Here is a 20,749-nt window from a genome sequence, read left to right on the forward strand (position 1 = left end):
AATATTTTATAGTGTGTACCGGTTACACCTTGCTCTTGTGTCAAGACAGAGACCAGTAATTGATCATTTGTGTTTGACCAGCAAAATAAAAAATATAAAACTTTCAATTTCATTACATTTACATTACATATACATATACATTTACATTACATATTTAAATTTATACAGTATAATAACAGTCCATGGCCGTAACCACATATTATGGGCAGACAGACAGAACTGTTTGCCATTTCCCTTCAGCTGATCAGCCGTTTTAATCCATAACTGTTTGTGTGAGAGGCAAAACAATCCAAAGGGCTTGGTCCTTAAGTTTGTATTTGGCTGTGACTGTAAAACCTCTTGGTTCTGTCTTGTGGTGGATTGAAAAAATTATATGTGTGCTTTGTGTAGGACAAAGGCTCTTAAACCAGCAGGTCTGTCTTGGCTCGGCTCTTGGCCATCCATTTGGACAGTGTTTGACAGTGTGACAGTCCTGCATCTTTCCTACACAGTACTCTCCATCACCCAGTCAGCACTGTCTATTGTCCCTTTGCTCCCTCCTGTGTCCCCTTCCTCCTCACACTGTAGTAACATGCCATTTACAGACAGGCTCCTCTTTGTCCAAATACTGCTGATCCTGCGTGGTTTGCTGCACAGCTGAGAAGCACCAGCGCCTGTAACATCTCCCATGTCGAAGGACTGGCTCCGTTTTGGCTTGGAGTCCAGAGGTAGCATGAGGAGTCGGCTGAGGCTAGAGTCCAGGGTTCGGCCCAGCAGCGGCTCCCTGTCTGTGTGGGGTTTTGCTGCCTTTAGTGCAGTGCTACTGGGTGCTACCAGGTCGCAGTCCTGTGCTCCCCGCAATTCCAGCGAGGTGAAGGCCCCAAGTAGGTGGTCTAGGTTGGACCGGGGCTTGGGGTGGGCTGACCTCCAAATACTGGCAAGCGTTGTGTTGGGGCTGTATGAAGCCCCAGCCACAGAGCTTGAAGAAGAGGAAGAAGAGCTGAGGCTACTCTGGAGGGAGCCACATTTAAACTCCACCACCTCATCCTGCAGAGTCACTTTGGCCTTGACTTTTGGCTCAGGCTGAGGCTGAGACTGAGACTGGGCCATCAGAAACCCATTTTGCCAGAGTCGCCCCCCGTTGGTCTGAGAATGTGTATCACTGACACCAGTCAGCTTCCCTGCTGGGGGTTCAGTATCTGCAGCTTTGTAGCGTACCATGAGGATGACGATGAACACAAGCAAAGTGGCCACAATGATTCCTCCCACCACCAGGATCATGGTGCCTCCCAGCAACTGGCTAGGCAGAGACTGGCACTGAGGGTAGTCATCCTGGGTGAAGAAATGGGTACAGCCCACGACGTTGGTGGCCGTGAGCGTGGTGGCGGTGTCATCCCAGGCGGCCAGCACGCACAGATCATAGCGGGTCCCCGACACTAGATTTGTCAGCAAGAAAGCTTTGCTGGAGGCTGGAATCATCCTTAACAGAGATAGGAAAAAACAGTTAGGAGCTGTAGGTTAATTACTGTATTAAGATAAAGAGGTCTTCCTCTGTAATAGCCTGGATTGATTTCACTTAAAGACAGAGAGGTAACTGTGAAAACCTGCGAAACTCTGAAAAGGAGTGATGCAGTAAATACTATTAATGATTGAGCCATCGGCATCTGAACAAGGTAAACATGTAATTTCACCACATGGAGGCTTAACTTCTGTCGTAGATAATGCAAGATCTATTCACTATTCAGTTTTCCACTATTCCCATTTGCATTTCCTGGAGTTTCCTTCCACTGCTATGTCTCTGTGATTACTGCTTTAACAAACGGACAACAGTAATTGGCTTTATCTCTCAGTGCCGTCTGTCTCGCTGAACAGAGAATCCATTTGATATCAGAGCACTGGAGCAGCGATAAATAAATAAGTAGAAAACCCAAGAAAGGCAAGACCAGAGAATGAAGTACATTTTGTATGTGTCTGTCCAAGATTGACTTGGAACTGTTAAGAGTCCTTGTGATAGGAAAAACAACACAAGAGAGTGTGTCAGGTGTTGGGGTATTAAGCTATGGAGATCTGTAATGCTATATGCACAGGTGTGTGTGTGTGTGTGTGTTTGTGCATGTGTGCTGAGGGAAAAATGTTCTTTCCTGCTTTAACAAGTACCACCAGGATGTCAAAGTGCCCCAGAAAAAGATGGCTGTAATTGCCTGAGGCGTACTGCTCAGTGGTCAGCAGCAGAGGAGTGGAGCTGCTGTTTAAATGGTATTATTCATTCGCTTCCAGACCCACAGTTTCCCACGCAGAGATTCACATGAGTCATGAACCCAATCATCTAATCTTCAGGCTGACTCTTTCATAAATCATATGGTAGAGCTGAAAGTAGTAGTTGTAATATAATAAACTGATTCCATGTGACCGTTTTTAATATTTGTATTCAACAAAATGAAAAACAAACAAGCAAACAAACCATGCACACACATAGAGGGTGCCTAGTCTCTACAACTGGCAGGTGCATGATGTGATGACTTGTGGAGCCAATGTACTTGGCACAATAGGCGAGGTGACGTTACTTTAGGTGCACACACAAGCTTTACAGCAAAGCAGTCCTTAACCACTTCCTCAAGAGCACACTGACCATACATGGTCCAGCTGTATACTAGCCTTTGACCAAGTCTTGTTAGCTCAGACTAGCTCCCCCACCTCCTCTCCTCTTTTTCCTCTCCCCTCCTCTCCCCTCATCAGATCAACATATGATTCATTATTTTATGTCACTAACTGTGTGTCCAGTTCTCCTCGTAGTCTTGTGTCTCTCCCTCCCTTTCTTTCTCTCTCTCTGTATCTTTCTGCAGGTCTCTCTCCATCCAGATCTTCAAGTTGAACTGCATCCAGCCCTACGACCAACCCAATGACTACTATCAACATCTGCCCAAGTTGTTCTTCTATGCAGTGCTATTATAACTAACCTAAACAACATATCAGCCAAAAAACAAATACATACAATACATAGTCCTCAGAATTCCAATTATAACAACCTGTCATGTTTGTCCTTTGTAATTTATGATGTTTACCACATGTATGTTTCTCTCTCTCTCTCTCTCATCCTCTCTGTCCTGTCTACCTCTTCTTCCCTCCCTTCACCCAGCCGACTATCAGCAGGATGGTTCTCCCTTGTGAGCCGGGTCCTGCTCAAGGTTTCTTCCTGTTAAAAGGGAGTTTTTCCTTGTCACTGTCTGCTTGCTCGGGGGTTCAGGCTCTGGGTCTCTGTAAAGCATCTAGAGACAATTCTGATTGTATAAGGTGCTATATAAATAAATTGAAATTGAAATGGTCATGTCCATTGTGACTCGTGTCTATAACGACTAAAGGCAGAAGTACAGTCTTATGGGTACAAGGCCAGATGCAATTTTGAAACTGCTGATTTCTTGTCCCCTAAATCACCAAGTTCCCTGACTTTACCAAAGTGGCTGTTTTTAACAACTATGCCAAAGTCTTCCACTAACCAAGTATTGTTTTAGTATTGTTATTTTATTTTTATTTTTTTTTTTGTTTTTTGCCTGAACCTCAGAGAGTGAGGAAGGAAGTCAACAAACCACCTGGCTAGTCACCTGTTTACTACTGTTTACTTGTTTCTATTACTCACATGTAGAAAGATTTTCATTAGCATGGTACTTGTTTAACATCAAACTCTATCTTTTGTTATTGTTATTATTGTTATTATCATTGAGAGGCCCCTAATTACATTACATACTGTTTCTTTAAGCATATCAGTAAACACTAATATTAATATTAAGAAAACAATGTGTCATTTTTTTGTCCTCTAGTTTGGAAGATTTTTTGAGTTAAGACCTATGCAGAAATACACTATTATAATTGGCTGCCTGGGATTAGGAGCAAAATTCTTTAGCCTGTGATGCTTTCGCTGTGCGCTGCTTGCTTCTGTGTCTAGGTCTAATTGGTTTCAGTTGCCTGAATAGACTGGCCAGTTCATTTTAATTCACAGGAAAAAAGCCCAAGTCCAGAGATACCTATGCCCATGCTTATCACAGGGAGATAAAAAGTTCTTCCTGCCCCTTCAGGCAGCAAAAGGTAATTTGCAGAGTGGCCTGCTTAGCTCCCACTGATGGCGTGAGGCCATAGCATTAATCAGAGTAGAAGCAGGGGGGAGAGAAGAGAAGAGAAGACTAGGAGACGAAGAAGCATTGTGAGATAGTGTGATTTGTCAGTTACAGTTTTAATATTCTCAGTTCGGAGAAAGATGGCATAACAAATTATTACAAGCACATCATTAGTCCATGTTGTATCTTTCCTGTTGAATTGAATTGAAATATGTTTATTTAATCAAAATCTTTAATGGCCTTTGACTGACTGCTCCTCACTGTTTTTAATAACGCTTTGCACTGTAGCCACTGGAACTTGAAAACAATTAGTTATGGCCTTATAACCCTTTCCTGACTTGTGAGCAGCCACAATGCTCAGCCACAGGTCCTCAGTGAGCTCCTATGTCTTGGCCATGACTGTCCACAAACCAACTGAGTTGCTGTTTTTCACCTGTTGAGTTGATTAAAACAGCTGTTCCCAATAAATCAGGGTAATTAGGATCCTTCAGAACAGCTTGGACTATTTGGAATGATATGGAACTTTGGGTTTTCCCATAAAATGTAACAGATTTCAACGGGTATGAATAATTTTGGACATGCCACTTTTTCTTCAAATGTAAATAAAAGCTGTGAAATATTTTTTTCCACAATGATGTCCCTTGTACATTGTCTTGTTATCTTCTTGGAAATGCCTGTGTCATTTTCAAACAAGAAAAAACTTGCTGGTTGAATAAAAGTAACTTTAAGTGAAAATTGCCAGGGGTATGAATAATTTCAGGCTTGACTGTACATTTTTAGATTGCTTTGTATATTGCTATTTTAACATACGCTCATTGGTCTTGGTTATCGACACTGCATTCACATCTTCAAGCAAACTTTCGGAGGGTACTTTGTCACTTAGCTATGGTAATCAAACATGGGGGTGCCAGGTATCCATCTTTGTCATTATCTTCATTCTCAGGTCAGTCGCCCTTGTGTTCAGGACCTCTGTGTCTGTTATTGGGGCTTTGTACCCAGTCTCGGAGTGTAGGGATGATGATTTCTCCTCGCTGACCTGTTGTCCTGGCTCCCCCTTGCCGTAGCATCGTTGTTGTACCTCACTGATTTGTTGTTGTGATAGCAGTTGCTGTTTGCGAATGTTAGAACACTGTGCCAGCAGTTGCTTCTTTGTTAGCGTAGATGCTGGTTTTGGAAGCATCCATAGAGTCTCTGCATGTATCTTCTCTCTCTGGGATTGCTTGTGTAGTAGCATTCCAACAGTTCCCTATTCTCCGCCCATGTCCACGAATATCTTGTTTCTGTAGGCCATTTCTCATCAGGTTGCCCTGGTCCCCCAACACCTGACCCAAACCTTGTTGAACTGGGTGATGTCTGAGCTGGTTTCGTACATGCCTGAGGTAGACCAATAGCATGAAGGACCGAAGTCAGTGGTGTTACCTACTGAGCTATGCAGTATATATATATATATATATATACACAGTATATATATGAGTACTTGTTAATATAATGTAAATATTGCTGTAAATATTGTTGTCATCCCTGACAAGGTTTGCATATATATATATTTTTTTATTCTGATAGCTTTTATATTGATATAGTGCTGTTTTATATTTATAGTAGTTACGCATTGGTTATTGGGCTTATACCGGGACCAGGGAAACTAATTTCGTTCCACCTCATATTCCTACATGTGTGAAATGACAATAAAGCTCCTTGAATCCTTGAATAAAGTAACCATAGTTTTAGCTGAGTACATTTTTGGTGACTCTCTCCTCTGATAACACTGCTGCTGAATACTTTGGAACATCTCAAAGTATTACACTTTTCTGGAATAGAAAAGCCTTCTTTTCACCCTGACAACAGCCCATTATTTTAAAGTCTGTGCTGTTTTGAATAAGTTCTGTGCATCCTCAGGCCTTCTCATTCACCCATCCTAAATGATCGTGTAAAACCTTTAGTTCATGTAACAATGTGCCAATCATGGAAACTGGAGCAGTGATAACATTGTCCTCCAGCTCCAGTGTTTGAACAGAAAACAGCTGTCAACTCTTACCTTTTGTGTACAACAGTGAGACACAGTTGAAATGATGAAGTTGTCTGGGTCTCTCGTATCTCAGCAGCTACAGGCCTCTTTCCAAACTTCCATTTACATCTTAACTTTTATATAGAGTTGTCGTCACTCAACTTTCCTAAATTCAACTTGACTTTAATGAATCATTCTGAAACATCTCACACTGTGCTCAGAACAATGCACAGCATAGAGACTGTCCTTTTTAAGGTAAGGTGTTAAGGTGTTAAGGCCTGTGATCGGAGGGTCACCGGTTCGATTCCCCCACTGGGCGGGCAGGAAAAATCTGGGTGTGGTGGAGTGATTAATGCGACAAATGCCCCCCCCCCTCCATTAGCCGCCTGATGTGCCCTTGAGCAAGGCACTTAACCCCCCAATATGCTCCCCGGGCGCTTGATGCTGCCCACTGCTCCTGTGTGTGTTTCACTGCATGTAATTTGCCGGGTGTTGCATGTGTGTGTTCAACTAAGGATGGGTCAAATGCAGAAGACAAATTCACTGTGTGTATGTAAATATATATATACTGTCAATAAAGCTGATTCTTCTTCTTCTTCTAAAAAAAAAAAAAAAAAGTCATACCCTCATGGTAGCACAAAAGCTCTATTTCTGTCCCTCTGGATTTGGTGTAGCTTTTGCCAACATCTTAAACTTGGGTGGGGGAGGGGAGGGGATAATCAACACTCTCCCCCTCCATAATGGCTGTATTCCAAAATGTAAAGATACACACATTTTCAATTTTATACATTCCATGTTTTGTGCAAAAAAATAGCACATAGTACTTATAAATGTGTGTATAAATGAGTCCCGCAGGAATTCACTTTATAAAAGCCATCATTTCTAAGTAATGATGATCAAAGTAAAATGTTGCAATATAAATGCTGAATAGAGTTAATTACATTGCAATACTATCTGGTAGAGTTATGTTATATAATTACACAAAGTACTCAAAAACATTCTTTCCACATTATTATCATGGTGAAACAATAAAGAAAGTATGCTTTACAACAAAGAACAATGTTACAATGATAGAGTGGCCAAAGCTGCAGCTCTAAATATCTCGCTTTCCACAGTTTTGAGAAGAGTAATTGATTTAAATATGATTTAGTAATTGGATTTATCTCTGGCTGTTTGCACATTACTTTTAGAGGCTGTGGCTGCAGAATATAAGACTCGTCTAATCCAGTTTCATCTCCATCAAATGCTGCTGGATTGACAGAAATCCCAACCTACTGAGCACAGAAATTTCTCTGGTTCTGGACTGCTGAGCATTACTGAGCCCAGCACTGCTGAGCACTGTGCATGGTGAGCGAGACAACAGATGAAAAGGTGGTAAGGAAGGGAAAGGAGTTGTTTTTTCTGCTGTTAACCAATTGACAAACGATACACACATGGATGATGAATCACTTGGATGTGCCAACATGAATATAAAATATTACAGAAAGCCTTAAGCCTTGCTCTGCAAACTGGGAAGTCAAGATGTGTGATTCAGAAAACATCGTGCCTTGTAAACTGACATCATTCAGTGTTTAAGAAAAATGCATCACTATTTGTTTAGGATGAGATGCTTCTTTAAAACAAAACATTCTGTTAATTTAGTTTTGTGCTGTGCCTCTCACTCACGCATTTCCTCTTCGTCTTTTAGCAATGGAAATTTAATTCGTGCTGCACAAACAGTGAAAAAAAATATTCACGCTGCCATTATGCCAGTGTAAAAAATACAGTCATTTCTAAACTACTGGGATGTCAAATTAGCCAAAGAACTTTTTCAGACAGCTTCCAAAACAGAAGTACAGAGTCTGCCAAAATAATGTATACACACATCAGGAAAAAAGGGTAATGCCATCTGTTGGGAAAACATTGTACAACAGTACACAGTGTTATCGTAATTTGATCAAACCTCAAAAGAGGTATCTATAAGTATATAAGTACTTATACTTTTGTTACCAGCCACCCCTGTCACATTACACATTTCAGTCATTTTATTCATATAAATATAAAAATATTTAATGTAGCTTTAAATAAACCCAATCATCTGTCAAACAATACTTCAGACATGTCAAGAACTTTGCCTGCACTTGAAAATTCCTAAAACATGCAAGTATTTACCTGTAGATCAGAACTTCATCATCAGAACAGTTGTACTGGAGCTGGTACATCTTCACCTTGGGAGCTGATTTGCTCACCGTCCACTTGACCAGCGCTGAAACAGCTGTCACCTCAGAAACAAACACAGTCCTCTCTGGTTGGCTCTTGGGAACCCCTTTGCTGATCCTGGTGATTCCTGTGATATCAGACAAGCGTGACTTTGGTGATGCTGGCTGCCCAGTGCCATTGCTTAGGTGGGGCAGCTGGACGATGGACACCTCCACAGAGGCAGTCGACTCCCCCGCCACGTTTGCAGCAATGCATGTGAAGGTGCCGTAGTCCTTGGAGGTGGTGATGGTGATGCTAAGGGTTCCATTGCTGTACACAGAGGTTCTAGTGGAGTTGCCAAGCAGACGGTCATCTGGGGAGATCCAGTGGATGGTAGGAGAAGGATCGCCAGTTGCTTCACACCTTAGACTGGCTGTTTGGCCCTCCAAGACCAGCATTCTGTGGGTATGCTGGGTAATGAGAGGTGGTTGACACACAAACTCCTCCTCCTTCAAATTCCAAAAGTAACGACCCTTCAGGGCAGGAGGGGAGGCACAAGTCTCCAGGTCGTCATCTCTCTCAAGCCTTCGAAGCCACAGCATCTCACAGTTACAGTGAAGGGGGTTCCCACCCAGGCTTAGGGACAACTGGGGAGCATAGGGTGTAGTCAGAATCAGTGAATCCTGGGCACGGGCAAAGATGGGGTCTGGGGGAAGCTTCTGCAAGCGATTTGAGGTCAGGTCCAATCTAGCCAGCCTTTCCAGGTCAGTGAAGGTGCCCTCTGGAATGAAGTCCAATAGATTGTGGTCTAGGCTGAGCTGGTGCAAGTTAATCATCTGACGGACAGAGTCCCAGGGCAAAGACAGCAGGTTGTTGAAGGAGAGATCAAGATCCTCCAAAGCAGGTGCCAGATCCTCAAAGGCTTTATCATGGATGCGTCCTAGTTGGTTGTTGTTAACAATGAGGTGCTGCAGGTTGACCAAGCCTCGCAAGTCATCAGGGCCTAACTCCATCAAGCGGTTGTTGTCCAGATGAAGCGAGCGCAGTGTTTCCAAGTCACCAAAGGAGAAGGGCTGAATGTAGCTGATAGTGTTCCTGGAGAGGGTCAAATCCACCAGGTCAGTCATATTGGCAAAGTCCTGCTGTGTAATGCGGAGGATGTAGTTCCCTCCCAGACGGAGTTCCACTGTGCTGCGGTCAATGTCTGGAGGCACAAAAAGAAGGCCTTTGGATGGACACAATGTTCCTAGGGACTCGGACAGATTCTGGCACATGCAGTACTTGGGGCATGCATGGGTGATCATAATTGTGGCTCCCAGGACCAGCAGGCAACAGATGATGTGGTCCATGGTAGAGTCATAGAAAGGAACCTGTGTATGAAACAAAAGTATATGAATTAGGTAAAGGCAATATTCATAAAGTTTTGCATTTTTCAAACTTTGTCATTAACACAACACTGCTCCTCTGAAAGACAAGAAATAATTTTCCAAAAATGTCTGTTAAAAGGCATTTGCTGTAGGGAAACTGCACGCATTGTATTACTAGCCGAGCCTTGCTTTTTAAGGAAGGTGGAACTGATCCAATATTTACATTAAATGTAATATAAAGAACTAAAACAGGGATTGGAGTTGCGGAGGAAGTTGCAGCCAAACGGCACTGCAGTGAAGTGTGCATTACCTGGCCTAGGGGGAACCTGAGCATAGCATAAAAAACTCCCCTTTTTTGACCAGTTTTTTGACCAGGAATGACCAGTCCACAACAGACTCCAGTCCAAAACAAAGTGGGTTTATTTTTCTGACACAAAATCAAGAAAAAACAGCAGGGTGGAGAAAACCCAAAACAACAAGCAAAAACGATTTAGTTATTAGCCAGGGCTACCTTCCCTTGTTCACAAAAACAAAACAAAAGAAAATACAGTTCACTGACCTGAACTCCCTAACCAAAAAACAGGAGAAAAATGGAATAGAATAAAAAGGCTTCCCACCCCTACTGTTAGCTGTTACTGCTTGCTAGTACAGGACAATTTACAGTATTTACAATGATATATCCTCGCAGATATGGAGAGCGCCACTTTTAAAGGCCGGCCAATTTATGTCCCCACCAATACGCAGCAACCTCCTGCAGCTGTAAAAACAGAGAAGACGACAGGAACACACAAACAGCACCACCACCGGGCAGGGAGGAGAATAACTTACTCTTAAGACTATATTATGACCGTGGTTCATAACAAGTGTCATGAGTGAGAAGTCCTGAGTGTCAAATTGTATCATAGTAATGTTCTATTTCTGCATGAATTACTTAATACTTGTTTTTATTATTACTTATTTTTATTTATATCCTTAAAGCCAAGCAGCTGATGGTGAAGCATGACCGAAGGAACTGATGTAAGTCAGCTGATGCAGGTATGACTTTATTGCACACCCTAGGAGTACCATATTATTATTGCTGTTTAGAATGGTGGTCCATGATTAAATAAGTCAGAGTTGTTATATGCATTTCCATTTACTGCATCATATATTCACAGGTAGACATAAGGAACAAGGTTACAGTAGCTATGTATCCATAGGATATTTATACATAACTCAAAACTATATAGTCAATAAAGTGAATAGCATACATGTTGTGCTTGCCCTGCATAGTTTGTTCCATAAGCCTGGAGCCTGTCAGTTAGCAGCCCCAAGGGACAATGAGGCAGCCTCTATCTGGGATGTCCTGTGACCCAGGTCCGTTTTTCTCGGTGAATAGAGCATTCATGTGCAGATATTGTTACAATCACAATGTAGTCCTGTGATCAGGGAATACAGTGCAATACCTCAAGTACAGTGATAAGTGATAAGTGGTATTTTTATGGAATGGGCAATAGCATATCTCAGTGGTCAAATAAAATAGCACTTTGAGTGTTACCACTCATCCCAGCCTATTACGCATGAGATATGAATGCACCTGCAATTTTATTTATGCACTTTTGCACATGTGATAATCTCTCTGACATTTAATGGAATGACTCAGATAAAGACAACCGGCAGCCTAAAAAGAGAGGGATTACAAATGAATTCAATATACTGTGCACCATTTCATGCACAGTATTGTAATACGGTATTATTTTTCAGACAGGGACAAACATGCAGACAAACAGCATGAAATAAAGACAGCATGCTTTCCAATATAAACTGAGATTATCCCTTTTTTCTTTGCCAGCTCACACCCACACATGCATGCACACATCTACAGCTGCATGGAGCACACAGACATATGCACATGTCCAAATATCCAAACTCACACTATTGCAATGCCAATTATTGTCTGTGATTAATCAATCAAATCGAATTTTGATTTCAGCCGAATACAAGGGTTTCTGTCACACAAGACATCATGTCTTTCACATGATAAAGGTTCTAATGGTTGCAATGTTGATCAAAAGTTCAGTGTAATAGGTAGAGGGAGGATAAAGTAAGGAACTGTAGTACTTTTTAACAAAGCATATATATGTGTGTGTGTGTGTGTGTGTGTGTGTGTATACATATATTGGCAGACCAATTACCAAAGGAATTTCTTAAGAAAGATCGACAAGTCTCTTCTTTGTATAGTATAGCAAGTGCAAAACATTTAATCAACTGGCACCATCTCCTAAAAACGATATTAGACTTCAACAGGACTGTTAATTAATTAATATACTTCGTGTGCTGATCATTAGTTATATTGCCCCATACCCCAGTATAGTATGATTGCAAATGACCTGCAAAGTCCTTTTGAATGTGCTCACAGGGCCTGGGGAACACAAATAGAAGCATTTCATCACAGAGAGCAGAGCAGCACCCTGAGGTAGAGTGTTTAGTAAATCATCTGGTCAAAGTCAAGGGCACTCTGTGGAGAATGGATGGTGTGGAGGTTGGGGAGTTAGCAAAACGAGACCTCTCCTGACAAGTCAGGCATGGTGGCAGCTCCTGTGACACCTACATGACATGACTAGCCCAGAGATGAACAGGAAGTGACTGGCTGCAGAGCTGTTTCACTGCAACACTTGAACCTAGGCAGGCCCATACTGTTACTGTATGTAGATTTGGAAATGTGGGTCTCACCGTAACCGCAATTTTAATGCTACTTCCACACCACTGTGAAAGACTGAAGTCAATATTGAATTTCCTGAACATTCACAGCTTTCACTAACTTTGTTGTGCATGCTGAAATTTCATTTCAGTCGGAGCTCCCAAGGGTATAGAGCCTGCATAGACAACACCTGAGTGTGAACAGCAAAGAGGCAAACAAGTGTCATGACTGAAATGAGCAGAACCATAGTTTGTCTGACAACACACTCCAGCAGCCAATACAGAATTAATCTGAAAAAAAAATCAAAGGGGTAAAAATGGAAACTGTATCAGTAGGATTCCAGTATATTTACACTGGCCGACTGTTACCAGCAGATAAATATGGTAAAATTACATCAAAACTACATTGTGTAAGAGCTGCAAAAGATACTGAAAGTGTTTTCAATTGACTGTTGTAATACCATGACAAGCAGCTGAGAACAACACAGAGGCTCTCATGCTGCTTTTCATTCAAAGTTGGGCGGTGTCAGGTAAATCTGCATCGTCATTTCTTTATAAGTTCAGAGTGCCAGCTCTGAGAAACCATGAGCACAATCACATTATCTTTTTCAAATATGCTGTTCCACACGCAACATCTTCACTCCTAAAGAGTAACTTAACACCAGGCTGAGGAGTGAGAAATGCAGTTCCTGCCACAGAGCTTTTCTACATGAACACGACGTGGCATCGATTAGATGTAGACACCAGAATAGTTATGATAGGGCCAAAATGTACTCAAAGAATAATGCCCCACTGCATGCAGCACTCTAATGAGAAATACTCATTCAGTGAATGCCTCTCTCTCCCTACATTGCTGAAACTAGAATCCTTCTCATCAGTGTACAGCTGATGGTGGGAGGTTTCCTTGTTGGTTCATTATTTCTCTAACATATCACAGATAGCATGTTGCTTTTTATCTGACTCATTTGCAGGTTTCCAATTGGTCTACTTCGTAATGTATCTCCAAAGGTTAAAGAATGGATGACATAAGCTGATGTACACTCAATGATAGTGACAGCAACATTATGAACCCAGCTCATGCAGGTGATGTGGACCCTCATTGTTCATTTCCATATGTGTGATCTATAGACTATGAAAGAGGTATGATCATGAAAGAGAAAGGTGGGGGGGTGAGCATTTGCCAAGGGGTCATCTCAAAGGTGTACAATAAATATTCAAGAACATCAGTTTTCTGTTCAACAAGCTGGGTGGTCAGTAGGCTGCCCTGGACAGGCAAATCTAAAATATTTAACTGCCCAAAATTTACAAGAGCCTTGTAGAATCTAAGAGCACATAATGCAGACTTAATTTTACTTGTTTAACTTTTAAATCACTTAAGCGTACAGTTTAAAAAATACACAGTAACCTTCTTGGTTTCAGCCATTTCAGTTAAGTTCTGTTTTTTGTTACACTGCGATGGGAAAAGAAAAGAAAGTTTCTCTCTAGCTCATTGCTATTCTAAATGAACTGGAACCAGTCAGAGCTCAGTGCATGGTTATTAATATGAGAAGAGGACTGCAGTGGTCCGGTCCAACAGTCCAGCAGTGAGCACAGCCCATTCTCATACCCAGAGCGTCAAATACTGCTGTTTTGTCACATCAATCGGCATCTCATCCAGATATAGAAAGTTTAAAGTTTAAAGTTTAAAGTGACATATTTTGTCATTGGAGGGAACTCACTCCAACGAAATTTGTTCTCTGCATTTAACCCACCCAAGTGACGTGCACACACACACAGCAAACCCGGGGCAGTGGGCGACCGCGTGCAGCGCCCGGGGAGCAGTGGGGGTTAGGTACCTTGCTCAAGGGTACCTCATCCATGGACACCGGGACGGGGAATCGAACCAGCGATCCACCGGTTACGGGTCCGACACCCTAACCGCTGATCCACGACTGCTGTAAATTTTTCCTGCCCGTCCAGTGGGGGAATCGAACCAGCGACCTTCCGATCACAAGCCGCTTCTCCAACCTCTAGGCCACGGCTGCCTCAAGATACAGATACTGTTACTGTTACTGTTGATACTGTTGTGCGTTTAGATGAGACACACTGGGCTTTAATGTCCCTCCTGTTTCAATATATGACAAACCACACACAGAACTGCTGTGGCCTACACTGTAATACCTGAGCCAATAGTAATATTAACAGTAATTCGTTTTAGTTTAGCATTAGTTATTATTACAATCACATTTGCTAATTTTGGATGGAGGTGCATGGTTGTCATATCATAATTTTTTTTTAATTTCTTTTATCAATATATTCATATATTGTATAGCTGTCGTGAGCAACTAATCCAATTTTTCACCAATGAAGATTAAAACACTGCACCTAATGAGATTATAATAGGTTTAAATCACAAATATTGCACAAAATACCTGGTATCTGCTAAGAGACAAGTGTGAAAGAGCGTACATGCTACTGTACTGAAGAGGTTACATTCCACTTTCATATACTCTGTGTGTGTTTCTGTGTATTGTGCTTCTATGAGGATTTGGGCTGGGGAGGATTCAGCTGAGATGTGATAATCTGACTTATCACATCCACAGTCATGAGATTTGGGTCTAAGTCTCTTCGTCGAAACATTTGCCTACAGGAGAGCAGCTACAGAAGCAGGATCAGGGCCCTGATATTTAATCTAATCTCCATGACATGGCAGACTACCTCCTTTTAGTATTCTGCTGCTGCTGGGTTTTTTGAACAGCTCTAAGTAGCTTGTGGGCAGAAACCTGCCTATCGTCTTTAGAAGACTGCACAGTCTGCAAGATGTTGCATTGAGTTTGCACTTTAGTGGATGAATGTAGAGTGCAGAGCTTAATAGAGACAGTTATAATGTTAAGCTGAAAAGATGTGACCTATGGAGAACAGCTGCAGTTCAGTTGACAACGTTTAGAGAAGAACGAGGTCTTCTGGGTTTGTTGAAGCGCTTTGTCCTGCAAAAATAAATCCCTTTAAACATATATTTCATGCTTAGAGAAGAAAAGAACAGTGTTAAAAACATGGTTATGTACTAATACGTGTGTTTTAGGTTCACTGTTGGATAGATGTTTTTGCATCTCAACATACAACTGGGGTTCGATTCCCCAACGGGGAGTGTTTCTTATTTGGGGGCAGCCGTGGCCTAGACGTTGGAGAAGCGGCTTGTGATCGGAGGGTCACCGGTTCGATTCCCCCACCGGAAGGGCAGGAAAAATTTGGGTGTGGTGGAGTGATTAATGCGAAAAAATGCCCCCCCCCTCCAGTAGCCGGCTGATGTGCCCTTGAGCAAGGCATTTAACCCCCCAATATGCTCCCTGGGCACTTGATGCTGCCCACTGCTCCTGTGTGTGTTTCACTGCATGTAATTTGCCGGGTGTTGCATGTGTGCATTCAACTAAGGATGGGTCAAATGCAGAAGACAAATTCACTGTGTGTATGTAAATATATATATACTGTCAATAAAGCTGATTCTTCTTATTCTTACAAAGTCACTCATTCAGCAACAATAGCCAATTCTCACCACAAAATACAGGAGAGACAGCGGGATCAATCTGAGTAATGCCACAATATTATATATAAAGTTGTTCTTTATATTACCCCTTGTGTAGCTTAATTTCCATATTATTGTCAAGCGAATTTGTGTGTTAGGCATGTTCAATTCAGTTGGTTCAGGAAAAACAAAAAAATAAACTTAACTACACAAAGTGTAGTTTCTTCAGAAGCTGTTGTTATAGGATTCATTATTCATGGCTGCAACAGAGTAGAAGAAGTAGAGGTCACGAACCCGAAGCTGAAGAAGAGGGAATTCACATCTATTGGGAAATGTGGGAATTGCATGGGAATATCTGGGAAGATGCCAGCTTTGGACACAGCTTCTTCTTCTTTTCTTCTCTAAAGCACAAACAGCCAATCAGATCCATACTCAATACATCAGCTTGTGTCTCCTGTTCAGCTCTGAAAAGGCCAAAAACCATGTCAAGTAACCTTAAAATCTTTTGCTAAATTGAGGAAGTTTGTTTGAATTTCACCATTCCCATCAACCCTGTCTTATGTGATACTTCAAAATGTGCATAACTGACCTAACAAAGCACTCTTCTAGTCTGAATGACCACTCAGAGCACTTTACAACACAAACCAGCAGTCACCTCTTCACACACACACTCAGACATACATACACTGGTGGTACAGGATGCCATGCAGGCCTGCTCATCAGGAATGGTAACTATTCACATGAACTACAGTGACTGAACCACTGACCTTCTGCTCAGCGGATGACAGCTTTACCCCCTGAGCCACAGCTCTCTTGGTGATGGAAACTAACTGACTGGCTTCTTCTGGCTAAGGCTGGCAATAGGTATGCTAGTATATAAAGGAATGTGTCACTACAAATTGACAAAATTACATAATTTCCCGGAGAAGCAGTAGAAATAATTAAAACTGCTGGACTTAGCATAAAACCCACTGTAGAGCATGCTTTCAGATGAGCATTTATTACTCTGTAAGTCGTTGGGATATTACACCATTGTGTGATGCGTGGACTGACTACATATGACATCACCAATAACTTGACCCTGCATTGAAAGTTTCTGGAATATTAAAATTTTTTTTGATGCTAGAAAAACATGTTTGGGTATGGCTAATCACAACCGCACACACATATACCTGAGCCCCCACACGCATGCACGTTGACTATTTCTGAAACATAAGCACCCTACTTTGGAATTCGTAGTTTTCTGCTGCAGTGCTGTTCAGAGTTCTCCTGCATGGCTGCGTGTATTTTTCTAGTTACAGTGATCTCTTTTATCAAAAGTGACAGGGGGGGTGTTTTCATAAGAGCCACTCAGGGTAAAGATAAGCTTATTCAGCTAACTAACAGAAAAAAAAAATAGAAGGGAAACACTCTGGCAGTAATTCCACAGCCCCATCGCTCTCTTGTGCTAGTTCAGTGTTGGCTCAGTGTCTGCAACGTGCCTGCCTCTCTCACTCTGTTAGGCAGGTCTGAACCCTGCTTCCAAGAGGCTCTGTTCTGAAAGACTAATAATTTCAGCTGGAAGCAGAAGTGACATCATGAAATTGCTTTCCTATTGTGTGGCTAATTAATCTTCTTGCTTCGTACTCTGAATAGTCCTCTTTGGTGTGACAGCAGCATTATGGGTCCACTTCGCTTCCAGAGAACACCAGAATTTCAACACAGAGTGACAGGACTGCGAGACACCCTTCTGGGTGAATTTCTTCCCAGATATAAAGGGACAAGGGATGCTTAGCAATGGCACCTTACAAGTTAAACTTACTGCTGAGAATCACAGAGAAAGTTACAGACTGGACTGGCAGCATCCATATGATATATTGTTATGATACCGTTGACAACACATACATATTCACTTGTTTTTTTAGCGTTTGCAAAACAAGTGAAATAATTTCCTTACTGTTCTACATCATCGACAATTTATATGTATTTACATGAAAAATAAATTTCTCTTTAAAATGCATTTCAGTTAGTCATCTGATCATCGGCCCACATCACAGTCTTATTTGAAACATTATTTTGTCTGTTTTGTGAAATGGCTAATTTTACCTTGTGTACTCTATGAACATATTAAGAATTAAGAAGAATTAAGAATCAGCTTTATTGACAGTATATATATTTTTACATACACACACTGAATTCGTCTTCTGCATTTGACCCATCCCTAGTTGAACACACACACACATGCAACACCTGGCAAATTACATGCAGTGAAACACACACAGGAGCAGTGGGCAGCATCAGGCGCCCGGGGAGGGTGAAGATTGAAGGATTGAAAGAATAGTGCGTGACGTCGGCACAAATGACACATCCTGCCAGGAGTCCAAACGGACAAAAAATGATTTTACAGACTTCTTAACGTTTTAAAAGCAAGTGGAAAATCAATCTTTGTCTCTGTCTATTCCCTCTTTTAGTCATGGTACTGAACGTTTTAGCAGGATCCTCAGCCTGTATGTGGTAGGAGTTAGCCACACCTATTTCCTAATGGCTGGGCAGTCTGGCTGATTTTTTGTTTTGGTTTTTAGTTTTAATTTTGGCGTTTGTCCAATTGATATTTTAGTTATCAGGGTACTCTATTTAGGTGTGTTGTGTTGTATATTTTGCAGTTCACTATCTACTGTTTCCCTCCAAGACTGGTCTTTTGTTGAACTCACATTCATGCTTGTCTTTCTTTGTGTATTGTGCTGTAGGGTAGCCACGCCGCAGCGAGCGTGGCTGGCTTGACCGCCAGGATGATAATTTGTGCACACCCTTCACTTCTTGTTTTTCTCCCTTTGTTGTTAATTTGCTGTGTGAGTGTGTATGTAGGGCACGGGGGGCTGGTGTTATGCCCCGTCCCATGTCAAATATTTCCGCTGCACCCTCTGGCCCCTGCTGCCAATCCCTCAGCGCACTCCTGGTTTGCTTTGCATAATATTTTAACTTTATTGTACATTAAAGTTCTGATTTTTAGATTGTTTATTAATAAAACTAATCTTGGGGGGAAAATCCTTGTCTCAAGGCCTTCACTGCATCCAGAGAACTTAATATATTCTTTGATTTGATTTGGCTGGGCTGAGGTCAGTGTGAAATCTGGGCAAAGCCACCGCTTCCTGTCACATGTACACCTTTTATTACTATAAAAGTTATTATTATGTTCCAAGAATTTTAAGGATTTTCCAAGCATTGCAGAAGTCTGCACCTCCAGACCTTGATGAAATATTAATAAAGGTATCATATTTGCAAATATGGTACAAAATAATGATAAAGCAATAAAGCAGTTTTAGAAAGTAGCACTGCTCCTATGTGAATGTATGAAAGTATGCTTCCTGTATGCAGCTCAGCTTCTAACCTTCCTCTCTCCACTATAGATCACAATGGCATGAACCACTGACTTCACGGTTCACTTCATGGATAATAAGCTCCAATGAGAGGAGTCTCGTCAAATGCCAGGATAGCTGAGTACAGAGCAAAACATGCTGCTCTTCAAGGCAACAAGTAAACTAAAACAGAGTCTATAAAATATTAACATCAGGCTTCAAAAACCCATGAACTGAAACCACAACACTGCATAAATTTGATCAAAGATTTAGAACAGGTTATAAAAGTTAACACAACATAAATTCTCAAATAGAAGCTGGTTTTTCCAAAGTCTCAAAAATATTAGGTTTTCCTGATCTGCTGTCTCTCTAACAGAATTTCATCAATTAATTCTAATCATTTTTACTTTGTTATTAGCTGTTGTTTTACATCCTTGTTAAGCTCAAGAAATCAGGAATGCACTTTGAGCAGCTGATTAGCTTTTATTAGCAAACATTTGTGCAGGAAGTGTTCAGTTCCAGGAAATGCTGAGCTGAGTCTTCATTATTTACTTCATAGCTGTCTCGTAAGATAAGCACACTGAACTTCTGTAGAAGTGTAAACCTTTTCCAGATAGTCCAACAGCAGCACTTTCTGTACGGGAGAAAACAAAGCCAGAGACTGTAGGTGTTTTCACAGCTTCAGATGTTCTTTTGTCTCTGGTTGGAAATGGCTGGATGAACGTCTCATCCATAGTTATGATTTGCTTGAGAAATCTCTCCACCTCAAAAATTGTTAGACCCTTGCCTTGTTTCTACTATTATTACTGTTGCCACGCTTCTCTGCTTGTGTGCTCCTTCTCTCACACCCCACCCCCCTCTCCCTCTCTCTCCTTGTCTGTCTATCTCTCTCTCCTGCTCTCTCCCTCCCTCTCTCTCTCTCAACCCAACCGGTCAAGGCAGATGGCCGCCCATCTTGATCCGGGGTCTGCTCCGAGGTTTCTGCCTTCTAAAAGGCAGTTTTTCCTCACCACTGTCGCCAAGTGCTTGCTCAAGGGGGAATGTTGGGCTCTCTGTATTACAGTTTAATTAAAGAGTTTGGTCTAGACCTGCTCTAATTGGAAAGTGTCATGAGATAACTTTTGTTGTGAATTGGCGCTATATAAATAAACTGAACTGAATTGAATTGAACATCTTGTTTGCTAAATTGATTTCTTATTAGATCAAAAGAGTTTCAGGACCCAGTGAGCTGACACCTTGGTCACTTGAAGTTTGTGGTGGATAACTGCATGGATTTGTTCATGGGAGATATTCAACTAATTATCTATCATTATTAACTAACTATCATTATTGTGAAATTATTGTGAGTTGCACAATAACTGTCATGAGATTTACCAGAGTAAACTTTTATTGTAAGCTGCTGCCACCTCTTTTCTCTTTTTGATCACCTCCCAACTTGAAATCGCTACATTATCACTTCCTCTCCACTCTGCACTGAATATAGAAACACCCAGACACTCAGACAGTGAGCTGACTGTATTTTCACAGGACATGGATCACCAAAAATAGCTGCCTAGTTGGATCTGACAGAGTTTCTAAATCGACAACTTCACTCT

General features: G+C 41.6%; 1 protein-coding gene across 2 annotated transcripts in view; it reads right to left on the reverse strand.

The window, feature by feature from the left end:
- Positions 1-151: 151 nt before the first annotated feature.
- lrfn2b (leucine rich repeat and fibronectin type III domain containing 2b) overlaps positions 152-20,749 on the reverse strand; it is a 48,976-nt gene continuing 28,378 nt past the window's right edge. For both annotated transcript variants that reach the window (XM_046373741.1, XM_046373740.1), the window contains 2 exons: positions 8,245-9,641; positions 152-1,459 (listed from right to left, as the gene is read on the reverse strand). In XM_046373741.1, the coding sequence (XP_046229697.1) occupies positions 484-1,459; positions 8,245-9,620 (2,352 nt within the window). In that variant the 5' untranslated portion in view covers positions 9,621-9,641 and the 3' untranslated portion in view covers positions 152-483. The remainder of the gene's footprint in view (positions 1,460-8,244; positions 9,642-20,749) is intronic.

This window comes from Scatophagus argus, chromosome 19 (genome assembly GCF_020382885.2).
Source record: "Scatophagus argus isolate fScaArg1 chromosome 19, fScaArg1.pri, whole genome shotgun sequence".
Taxonomy (NCBI): Eukaryota; Metazoa; Chordata; class Actinopteri; family Scatophagidae; genus Scatophagus; species Scatophagus argus.